At 35.6% G+C, this 12,399-nt stretch overlaps 1 protein-coding gene across 7 annotated transcripts in view; it reads right to left on the bottom strand.

Moving 5' to 3' along the window:
- The window catches only part of CADPS2 (calcium dependent secretion activator 2), a 536,766-nt gene that overhangs the window by 54,548 nt on the left and 469,819 nt on the right, over nucleotides 1-12,399 (bottom strand). For 3 of the 7 annotated variants that reach the window (XM_081147046.1, XM_081147048.1, XM_081147050.1), the window contains 4 exons: nucleotides 10,287-10,428; nucleotides 3,984-4,139; nucleotides 2,255-2,402; nucleotides 1,582-1,596 (listed from right to left, as the gene is read on the bottom strand). In XM_081147046.1, coding sequence (XP_081003172.1) covers nucleotides 1,582-1,596; nucleotides 2,255-2,402; nucleotides 3,984-4,139; nucleotides 10,287-10,428 — 461 coding nt within the window. Of the gene's footprint in view, nucleotides 1-1,581; nucleotides 1,597-2,254; nucleotides 2,403-3,983; nucleotides 4,140-10,041; nucleotides 10,162-10,286; nucleotides 10,429-12,399 lie in introns of all 7 variants that reach the window. The other 4 variants (XM_081147047.1, XM_081147049.1, XM_081147044.1 and 1 more) reach the window with 3 other exon arrangements.

Here is a 12,399-nt window from a genome sequence, read left to right as displayed (position 1 = left end):
CAGGGTTGCTGCACATTTTGAACTGAGATTTGTGGGGAAGTAATTGTCTCTGGTGAGAAGGTACAGGTGCAGACATAATGGACAGTAGCAGATTACTCTTCAAAAGCCATCCACCTATTAATGTAAAGAATCATTTGACAGTGCACTGATGTCTTGTCATTTGTATATGTGCCTGTTTTTCTTTTTAAGTAGTAGAGTTGCTTCTGATGGGGAGGATTTTTAAAGAGTGACAACAAATCAGTGTGTTCATTCCACAAATATTTACTAAGTGCCTGTTGTGTATCAGGTACTGCAGTGTGTGCTAAACTAAGAACAAATGGATAAATCCAGTATTAGTGGGAAGAGGCAAGATGATTCTATAAACCTGATGAGAAATGGATGGGTTTGTTATAAAGAGACTTAAGACAATATTCTTGAGCAGACAATCAAAGGCTTACATATTGGTATTGAAAAACATGAGGAGGTGAATATGAGCCATTGATATCCAAACGAGCTGCCTCTTTATTCAGATAATTAAAGATAATAAATCATGTTGTAAATGATCAGAGAATAATTACTGAACACTATACAACTCTTACCTATCAGTTTCTTAATATGTAAGACCATATGCTATGGTATTAGAAATACATCTTTTCTGCCCAAATTATCCAAAGAATGAAATATGTACACATAAATTATGGCTAAATAACTAATGTCTATGTCTGGGTCCAATTAGTATAAAATTTACAAATAGTGGGCCTTCTCCTACACTTTCCCAGTTATCTAAGCCTTTCTGCTTAGATGAGAATTGTTAGGCCAGTAGAGTTGAGTTTGACTCCCAGGTGTCAACTGTAAGATTTAATATACCCATATGGCACAAAAAATTTTGACTTAGAAATATATATAATCTAGTCAATCCTGTATGCATAAAGGTTTTCACACCATCTTCCTCTGAGGTTCTGTGTGGTACCTGGAGGAAACCTTGTGTGGGGGAGGGGAAAGGCTCTGACACAGGCCTGCCTCTTTCTTCCCTGACTGATGGTTACATCCCAGGGAGTGGGAGGAAAGACTGTATCACTCGTGGTCATGTGCTTCACTGAAATTCACAACCGGATTTTTCTCTTAACTGACCTTGACAGTGGCTTTCTGGCTCTCAAGTTTGGCGGTTACCCAGATAATGCTATATGTCATTTAAAGACCCATACTCTAAATTTTTTAGTATTTAAGTATACAGAAGACAAATGTATTTTGAAAATGTTAATAATCATTCTGAATTTACTTAGAATTTAGTTAAAAGGAGAATGAATTCATTTGGTTTTACAGAATTTTACCTTTAAAAAGCTAACAGTAATTTGTAGATTCTGCAGCCTAACAGGGAAGAAACATTCCCCTTGACATTACCTAAGGTATTAGTATTTACACATGTTTTCATGTGTCTTTAAGCTATTGCTTTATTATAGAAAGCTGTTAGCCTTTTACTCACACACTGAAACCAAAAGCCTGAAAATGGAATTAATTTTAATTTGAAAATATGAAAATTAAAACTGCACATTTGCAAAAATAATAATTCATATGAGAATGTGGTTAAAAAATGAGACTTACCCATTGACTACCAGACTGGAACATGTCATGGAAAAAAAAAAGACGATGGAGAACATAGAGAAGAATAAAGAAATGATGAAAAAGTAATTACAATGGGAAAAAAGGCAACAAAATGTCAACTTAAACAAATCATCTAAGAAAAATAGATCAATTTTTACCCAATCACAACTCTCAACAAAAATAAATCATGGGATAAAATAATTTTTGAATGTGGACATAAACAAAATACATATAAAATTAAAACAATGGGATGTTTATTGAAGAGAATAAAGCCTAATTTTCAAGTATACTTCAACTTGGTTTTTAAAAAATAGAAACTTTTATGTAAATAAAATATTTCATAAGCTTTTTCTATGGCTTGTTTTTTGGATGCAAACTGGATACACTAGATGCTAGATTTGTATAAACAAAGCAGGTAGCTTTCTCATTTGCTTGTGGAAAGCAAACTTTATGTAAATATACAACACCTAAGTTGTTAAGAGGTATATCTGAAATTCAATGGCCCCTTGTAAAATTGTAGGCAGTTCTTCATATAAAAAAGAAGAAACTGACAGAAGCAAAGGATAAAGGGCATTCTTTTTAATCTAATCAAGCAAATGAGTTCTGGAAACAGCACTGTCCTCTGCCAGCACACCCCTGCAGCACTTCCACATATGACACTCGATCCACTTACCTCTTGTCCTCCATCCAGGGCACAGAGTTTGGCGCTTTGCTTTTTGGCATCAACTAACACATTAAACATGGTACACACAGAAGCTGGAATGCGCAAGTCAGTGGTTTTGTTTGCCTTTTGCAGCTTGAGTTCAAATGCAGCTCTTGTTCTAGTCATTAAAACATGAATTCAGAGTAAGAAATTCTGACCTATGTCCCCCCTGCTTTGTAAAAGTGAAACCAACACTACAAGATGCTAATTTAAAACATGCAAATAAAGAGTGTGGCAGTGCTTGGGAGCTGGGAGTGGGATGCTCTTCTTTTCAGGTGTCTCATATGAAAGATCAGCTGTGATATTTTATATTAAACATAGATTTTTCAGTCATTCAGACAATACCTCTACCCACACGAAGCTATTTGCTACAGCTAGTGTATCACTTTCAATGGAAGACCTCATACTTTCACTTAGCCACCTGAATTAATATCCAAGTAGAAAAATCACTTGCTTCTCTGTATTAAAGCAGAACAAACCCTTCATGTGAAGATTTACCATCAAATCAAAAAAGTACAAGTCTGGACAACTAAAACATCACAATGAATATACAACATAGAATGTGTAATTCTTTTACATCACCTAGGTTCTCTTTCAAATACTCAAAGTTGCAGTTAGGTTTTTGAAAGAAACTGAGTAACGGGCAATTTGGAATTGGTCTTGATAAGTATCCAAAGGACATCCACTGATTTGAGACATCAGAATCACAGAGTATGAACATGATTTTCTTTTTTCTTTTTTAAAATATATCTTTATTGATTTCAGGGAGAGGAAAGGAGAGGGAGAGAGAGATAGAAACATCAGTGATGAGAGAGTCACTGATCGAGCCCGCAACCCGGGCATGTGCCCTGACCGGGAATCGAACCCCGATCGCCTGGATCCCAGGTCGACGCTCAACCACTGAGCCAAGCCCGGTCGGGCATGAACATGATTTTCTTAAAAAGAAATTAAATAATCTAATTCATGGCCTTGCCTTGAAAGGCCACCCTCATTCTAATGACTTCGCTTTAAAGAATTCAGGATTATTCCATTGCTCCAACCAGCATTTGTTATTTCACTATTGTTCTTGTACATGTTATGAACATGGACAATGAAAAACAGTGGTTGTCTAATTAGGATGCAATGCTGATTTTGTAAGAACAATTGAAAAATGAAAGCACATTTGGAAGAATCCAAAGTCACATAACTTATTTCTGGTTAAGTTTTGAAGAATGAGAATGGATACTTGGAACTCATCTGATGGGGATAGAGGAAACCAGAAAACACAAGTGATGGGACTGATCATAATTAGAATTTGCGATGCCATTTCATGGACACAGACATAGTACATATGCATAAAGTACTTAACAGACCATTTCCATATGCCTCAGGAAGGATTGCCTTGGGGATTTGTGTTGCCTTGGGAATTTAAAGCACAGTATTCCCAGAAAGGGAACACTAAATACAACAGAAATGATTACTGTGGTATGGGTGCTACCAATGAGGGCAATGGTTAGGAGACCTGAAAAAACCCACCAGGCCAAGTTTATGCATTACATGGGTCCCCAGAATTTAGGTAAGAGAACCTAATGTCCATTAAATTTTGGAAGAGTAGTATATATTGAACCCTTTCTTGTGACAATTATATAACAAATACTTGGTAAAAAGTGGTATTTTGGGTGCTGGCCTATTAAGCAGCAACTTGAAAATACATGTCTACCTTTTGACACAGGCCTCTATCATATCACTGGCCATTAGTTTAAGTCTTTGCTCTAAGTGGTGGGCAAATTCTTGTTCTGGCCAGTGTAGGTCAAAGACAAACATTTGCAGTGCATCAAGCTTCCAAAAAAGGTCTTCAGATGTTGCTGAGCCATTGCTAGAAGAAAAGGGGAAAAGGAAGAGCGTCATGAACTCCCACTGTTAGCCCTGTAGATCACTAACATATTATTCTTCCCTCTTGGTTTGGATTGCCATCAGTGAAAAGATACCACATAAAATTTCTAATGACCAATATTTTCTTAGTTCAACCTTCTAATTCTTCCTTTTTCACTCCTTAATGTATAGGGCACGGCAAAGAGAACAAAACAGAAAGAATAAACCACAGTAAGTTTTTATAAGAAGGGGTAAAATGGATAGATATACTTTATTAAGGAAATCAAACTGTGTACATAAGAACAAACATTTTATTTTAAATGCTCGTCACTACTCTTTAGGGTAAAGATCAAATGTGTAAATATCTCCTTCCAGAAATTTAGAAGTGTATGTTTTATGCAAGAAAATCCATAGGACAGAAACTACTAGCTTTATTCTTCTACTCCCTGATATGTGCCTCTGTCGTCATGATGGATGGCTTCTGTCTGTCTACAGGTATGCAGCATACAGAGCCCTGAAACTTCTCAATTACAGGTAAAGGTGAAACAGGTCCTGGAAAGGAAATAACAGGTTGGATAGGAAAGTAAATCTTCTATTTTGAAATGCTTTGTGCCTTTTCTAGCTCATACTTAAACCTAACAGTATAAGGTATGGTCTAACATGGAAATGACATTCAGGGTACTTGGAAGTTGGAGCAAAATCATGTATTTTAGGTCCTCACATCTATCTAACTGTGGAGCCAAGATCTACTATGCATTCAGTACTATGGCAAAATTATATTTTCACGCCATGTGTGAAGGTAATTTGTACCAGAGTACATATAATATTGAGGCAAAGGATAATACTATTACTTTCCATTATGCACATAGATAGCCTAGTAGGGAAACAGATGTTTTGAAAGTAAAATATTCCTACATTAAAGCATATTGAAACATGGTTGTAAAAGAGAACAAAAGAAAAAATAAAAGCTGTATTGATTCATTTCTCCCCAGCTTCCTAAAAATTAACATATACTAATCTAAAATATGTCTTTTTAATTTGAAAATAAAATTTAAAAAAATGAAATAAACCCATTCATCACAAGGGAATGGTGGAAAATTTTTATAAAAAGATAAAATTATTTAAAATAAAACATTATCTAGATAACTATAACTTAATTAGTTAGCTTTAAAAAATCACTTCTTGCTCTAGATAATTAAAAGTTTACATCTGTTCCCCCATCTTACTTCCCCAAAACCCCCACCCCAAGCTTCAGGATCTTAGCTCTATCACCAATCTCCTTTGCTTTCTCCCAGTAATTCGCATGATCTCCTTGTCTTGCCAGGCAGTCCTCAGAGTTAAATTCTGAAGGGACCAATCACAGCAAAGCACTGAAATGACCCAGAGCACTTTATTCACTAAATATCTGTTAAATCTTAGTGCCCCCAAAGTACCATTAAACAAAAGAACCAGAACAAAACCATGCTGACAATGCTGTAAAAAATATTTGAAAAAAACACACAACACTATATTTACTTCTCCTTTTTGCCATATATATATAATAAAAATAAGAGAAAAAATGACCAAGCAAAACCCCCTTTATATCCATAGTGTAATATTTGGTAGACTAGAGGACATATATTTTAAGAGTAATTCAATATAATAGGCAAAGAAGCAAATCTACTTCTTATAATTTTTTACTTGGAAAGTAGCTGTTTGAAACATGTATGCATTCTTTAAAAGCACAGCAAAACAGCAACAGCAAAATCCATACGCAAAACAAAATTCCAAATAGAAAAGGCAGAATTACATTAAAAATGGACTTTCTCATAATATGTAACAATTATATCTTTATAGAGAATATGGATATATGTTTCTTCTGTCATTTAATGCAATGGTATGATTCTGAACAATAAATGTGCTTAATTGGGAATGTAATTAAGATAAGAAGTGTTTGGTATAATGAAATAGATTAAAAAATGTAAATAGGTTTGCTCTCAAGCTGGTGTATATAACCTTCCATTTTTCCAGAACTTTTTCATTCTAAAATTATTTCTAATGAGTGACTTATTCCTAAAAGTATTATTAACATTAAATAATTCACATGTGAATAATAGACTCAGATAATTTCCTAAAAAATGCCAGCAGGAAACTTACCTTACTGGTATTCACTTTCAGAGCTAAAACACCCAGAATGAAGGTTTTATTTACAGGGAGAGATGTGGGGAAGAACTTCATAAGGTGATTTATACATTAGTAGATAGGGATATATCTTTTAAACCCATGGTTCTTCGACATTATGCACCTTCACTTAATTAGTAATTGTAGTCTTAATTCCTTATACATGTGAAATGGAAATGTTTTTTGATATTTACTGCTTTCTAGCAAAAGTTCAAAAAACTTATTGATCTCAATTATATACAGAATCTAATGAACAAAACAAACTGACAAACAAAACAGATCCAGAGACATTAAAGCATGGAAAAGACTGAGGATTCTCAGAGGTAAGGGGTGGGGTTAGGGGGAGGGAAGAGATCAACCAAAGAACTTATATGCATATATGCATAACCCATGGATTCAGACAATAGTGAGATGAAGGCCTGGGGAGGGAACAGGAGTGGGGAGGAGGGGGGTTAATGGGGAAAAAAGGGGACATCTGTAATACTTTCAACAATAAAGATAAATTAAAAACAAACAAACAAACAAAAACTAACTGCAGTGACATATTCATTGCAGCATTATTTACAATAGCCAAGATTTGGAAACAGCCCAAGTGTCCATCATTAGATGAGTGGATAAAAAAGCAGTGGTATATTTACACAGTGGAATACTACACAGCAGTAAAAAGAAGGAAATCCTACCCTTTGCAACAGCATGCTTAGACGTGGAGAGCATTATGCTAAGTGAAATAAGCCAGTTTAAGAAAGACAAGAACCATATGATTTCACTCATATGTGGAATCTAATGAACAAAATGAACTAATAAGCAAAATAGAGACAAACTCATAGATAGCAGGCTGCCAGCTGTTGGGGGGTGTGTGTGTTAAAGGGCTGGGGGTGGGTGGAGGGATTGAGTGGAAAAGAAAAAAGAGAAAAAAACCCCTCATGGACAGGGACAATAGTGTGGTGATTGTGGGGGGGAAGGATGGAGGGGGTATGGGGGGGATAAATGGGGATGGACAGAGACTTGACTTAGGGTGGTGAAGATACAGTGCAGTGTACAGATGATGTGCTGTGGAATTGTGCACCTGAAACCTGTATAATTTTGTTAACCAGTGTCACCCCAATAAATTCAATAATAAGGAAAAAAAACCCACAGGAATGTTTTCTGCCACTTTAAATTAAAAGAAAAAGAAAAAAAGGCATGTGTGGAAAAACTGGTAGAATACAAATAAGTTCTGTAGTTCAGTTAATAGTAATTTAATTCTAAGGTGCATTTCTTCATTTTGATAACTGTTCTGTGATTATATAAAACATATATAAGAGAAACTGGGTGAAGGGTATTTGGGAACTCACTGGACTAATTTTTCAACTCTTCTGTAAGTCTAAAATGATCTAAAAATAATAAAATTTATAAGAATATAATGAGCACATCCTGCAATTCCTAGAACAGGAGGAATGGAACACCAGATAAAAATCAGTGTACACTCACTGGACACTGGGAAAAGTTTCCAAAAGTTCAGAGAAAAGATAGACATGACCTCATATCGAAAGATCCTGAAGGGAAAGTGACTCAAGAGAAAAAGTGGACTCTAATAAAACAACTATAGGAGAAAATAAATAAATAAATAAATAAATACTTTCTAGCCAAAGTTCAAAAAACTAATTGCAATGATGTCACATCATTATGAGCAATTCTGACACTTTGACAAAGAGCCTAAAGTTGATCATTTTAGCAAGTAAAGATAACAGTCATTAACTTAAAACATATATTTTATTTGCCCAGAATGAGGAAAGCCACAGTATGTCATGACCCCTGTCCTGAGTTGCAGGTCACCTTAAAAAGCGGCTCCCAAGAATGAGATGTAGGGTTCACACATATCTTAAAGGTAATAAAATAGTGATAACAAAACAAAAAAAAACCCCACTCTTAAATTTCACAAGGTAATGCCCACAATAGTGTTCTTGGTTAAAATCAAGACTGTTATACAGATGATAAATAATGATGCAAAGAAGTTAAATTATTAACCAGTATAAAGATGTACAAAAAAATAAACTTATAAAGGTCTACTATACTTCCTACGTAATTCCTGAGTGCACACATAAGGCACCATGGACACAAAGCATTTGCCTATAAGAGTAAGATTCACATGTAACCTCATATTCTAATAAGTATTATGAATACAGTGATGATGTTTAACTTGCAGAAATACTGCCAAACTATTTTGCAAGTTGTTTTCTTTCTTGGTCTTTCTTCTGTCTTTTCTCGATTGTATGCAGATTAGACTAGGATTACATTTGACAGGTGATGGTACTGTAGGTAGAAAGGATGATAAACAAACTCTTAGCCAGTATACTTTCTGGAAGCAGAATAACAATAAGTGAGGTCTCTGAAGTGAGGCAAATCTGGGTTCAAATCTTATCTATGTCACTTCCTTACTGTGAGATATTAGGCAAATCTTGTTTCTTAACTTATTTATGACTTAGTTCCCTTAATTGTAAAGTGGGGATAATGACATTTACCTCACAGGGTTGTTACAAGTCTTAGATACAATAAAAAATTTGCACCTGTACCTGGAACATAATAAATTCTCAATAAATTATAGCTATTTTTTCCTTGTAAGTATTTCCTTTCTAGCTGACTTCATATGACATCTTGGGCCAAGTATGGGCTATTACTGGGTTCATTTGATTGCTGTGAAGGTCATACTTTTGAAAACTATATTATTAAGAATAATAATGATGATGATTGATGACAGTAATTATAGTAATAAGAATAATGATGTAGAATAGTAGTAGTTATCATTTATTGAGAACCTAGACTGTTCCAAGTTCTTCTCATAGGTTTTTTAAAATCCTCACAAGTATGTATTGAAATAAGGTATCATATCCATTTTAAAGTTAAGGGAACTGAGGCTAAGAAAGACTTAGGAATTAATAAACTAGGGTCTAAATCCAGAGCTGATCGATTTAAAAGTATGTGTCTTTTTCACTTTAATGACTCTTAGTTACTGAATCTGTAGTAGGTAGGCTCATCACAACATGGGGTTAATAAATATGGTTTTTAATGATATAAAGATCATTTAAAAATAACAAGGCACATCAACTGATAAATGAAAGGACAAAAGAAGACCTTGCTGATGTTGGGAAATAAAGGACAATGTCTTCTCTGCAACTAGTAAAACTGTTTCTCTAAAGGTGAGACTAAGATAAAAAGAGAAAACAATTATATTCTTGAAACTTTTCTTACAACGGTTTTCTACACACACAAGAGGTAATGTGGGCAGTAGCAAAGCTGGAGCCAGCTAAAGATCCCAGACATACTGTTTACCACACTGATTGTCTGAATTTGGAGAACTCAGGTTGTATCACTTAGGCCAGAGTCTACAACCTGGCCTAAGTGTACCGCCTACACAAAAATGACCCTTGCCCCACAGATTACATATAAACTACATCAAACCAGTGAGTAATTTTGAGGGGCTGGGAGGGGGAAGAGAGGGTCAATGGGGAAAAAAGGGGGGCATCTGCATTACTTTCAACAATAAAGATAAATTTAAATAAATAAAAAAACAGTAATTAAAAAAATCTATATCATTATCATCCATATGCTAAGCTTAGAATAGCTTAAAAAACTAAACCAAAACCAAGACATAGTATTCCTTCACCAACGATGACAAATGCCATGCATTCTAAACACATCTGCACAGAACACAGCCCAGGCCATGCACTAGCTAACACAGCACCAGGAAATAAGTGAGGAATACACACGTGGACTCATATAAAGAAGCCATCCACGAAGGAGTAGAAAAGCTAGGAATCTGTGGAAGATTAAGAGGCAGACTTGGAACTTTTGGAAGAGCTACATTGGGAAGACTGTTGGCGATATTCCTGTAAAGAAACAAACAACGTGGGAAGGGACCACCATAAGCAATAACTACAGATGGCCATGTGTAAAGTCATAAGGTCAGGAAAGAAGAGGCAGATGCTGTATGGGCACTAGGCAAGATACCTACTTGACAGGCTGCCATGTCTCTTGCTCAAAACCTCTGTGAATTGACTGGGCGATGGAGGACTCCATGAGATCGACGTAGCGAACAACCAAGGGCACAAAGATTTCTTGCAAGTGTTTGTGAAATTTTCCATTACATAAAAGTGCTGAAATAGTCAAGCAGAAACAGTGTTTGTCAGAGAGATAATATTAGGCATTTGGAAAATATGGGTGAAAAACTTTTCCTGAAAGAGTCTGTCACAGAAGAACTGATAAAATATAGATGATAATGGATCTTGATCCTCAAATTGAGAATCATGTCTTGAAAACTGATCAAGAAGTATAACTGACTTTCTATATATGGTTCTCAAAAACACAAATAGATTATATTTCTATAAAATGTTCCAGGAAGGTGGTATTTTTTTACTTTCTAAGAGGTTTAACACATAAGACATATGACCACTTGCTAGAGATTCAAGGGAGCTGCTGGATCCCCTAAAGGTCTGGACACATGTAAATACAGCAATTAAATAAAGTTACAATCCCAGTGCTATGCTGTGTATTACTGAAGAGCTAAAACTCTTCAATTCTAAGAGCTAAGCTTGATTGCTTCTAAGAGAAATACTTGTTAAATTCACCAAGAGGGCAACTGTGGCCTTGGGAATGTCTACTCTGATTCATGAACTTATTAATAATTGTGGATTTTCTTTTTAGTCCTCTGATTTTCCATATGTGTTTTTAAAAACAGTCAGCACAGCACATCACATGTATTTTTCAGTTGCCCATTTATCTTTAATGCATTGTGGTATAAAACACCCTACCTAAAGCAGTTGTATAATTCTTAGAATCTGTGCAAGGTGCACCTACCTCCATTAGATAATGGGTGCTTTATATGCACATACTTTCATTAGAACATAGGTCAGGGCTGTAGGCTGAATGTTTTTGTCACCCTCCCAATTCTTTTGTTGAAATCCTAACACCCAATGTGATGGTATTAGGAGATGGGGTCTTTGGAGGGCGATTAGGTCATGAGGGTAGAAACCACAAGAATAGGATAAACGTCTTCATTAAGGAGATCCCAGAAAGATCCCTCTACCCTTACATGATGTGAGGACATAGCAGGAAGGTTGTCGATGAAGCAGGCTCTTACCAGACACTGAATTTACCTGTACCATGATCTTGGACTTCCTAGCCTCCAGAACTATGAGAAATAAATCTCTATTGTTGATAAGCCACCCAGACTATGGCATTCAGTTATAGCAGCCCAAATGGACTAAGACAGTCAGTATGTGCCTACACTGCACCATGAAAGAACAGAGAATCTGTAGGAAATACCAAGTAACACTAAATAAGTTAATAAAAAATTTGCAATTTTTTGATGATGGTACATATTTTTCATGTGAACATCCTAAACCCAGTTGTGATTTTTTTAAAATAACCCTCAAAATGAGAACATGTTCATTTAAAAAATACACTCTGTGGTTAGGAATGGTATTTTTTAAGTGATGGTATTTTAATTGCAACTAAATGACAGAGGAATCATCCATGGAAGATTTGGAGGGAAGGTTTCCAGGTAGAGGGAAGAGCTAGCACAAAGGTTTTAGGGGGGAATGGCTGGTGTTCTTTGAAAGGACAAAGACGCCAGTGTGGCAGGAGTAGAATGAGGGAGAAGGAAGAATAGTCCAAGGTGATGTCTAGATAGTAGGACATGGTGAGTAATACAAGTTTTATTGAGTGCAATGGAAGCATCATTGCTTTTATTACTACTAAGTAGAGGAGTAACACGATATAATCTCTCTGGCTCCTGTGTGAAAAATGAAGTAGGTAGGTGGCCAAGGGTGGAAGCAGAGAAGGCAGTTAGTGCTGTTCTTTACTGCATTAGACCAGGTAAAAGATGGTGACGATGAAGATGAGGTGACAGTGGTGGTGATTATGGTGCCTTAGGTTAGAGTGCAGAGGTGAAAGATGAGGAAAAGCCCCTTAGTAATCTCATTCACTTTTACAGATTTGAATAGCTGTATATGCTTATAGTTACTAAATCTAATTAGTAGCAACTCTAATAGTAATGTCTTATAAAATACTCATATTTTGCCAATATCACATATAATCTTCGCAGCAACAATACCCTGTACAATACA

This window comes from Miniopterus schreibersii (genome assembly GCF_964146895.1).
Source record: "Miniopterus schreibersii genome assembly, chromosome: 9".
NCBI classification, from domain to species: Eukaryota; Metazoa; Chordata; class Mammalia; order Chiroptera; family Miniopteridae; genus Miniopterus; species Miniopterus schreibersii.
This window is presented reverse-complemented; position numbering and strand designations above follow the sequence as displayed.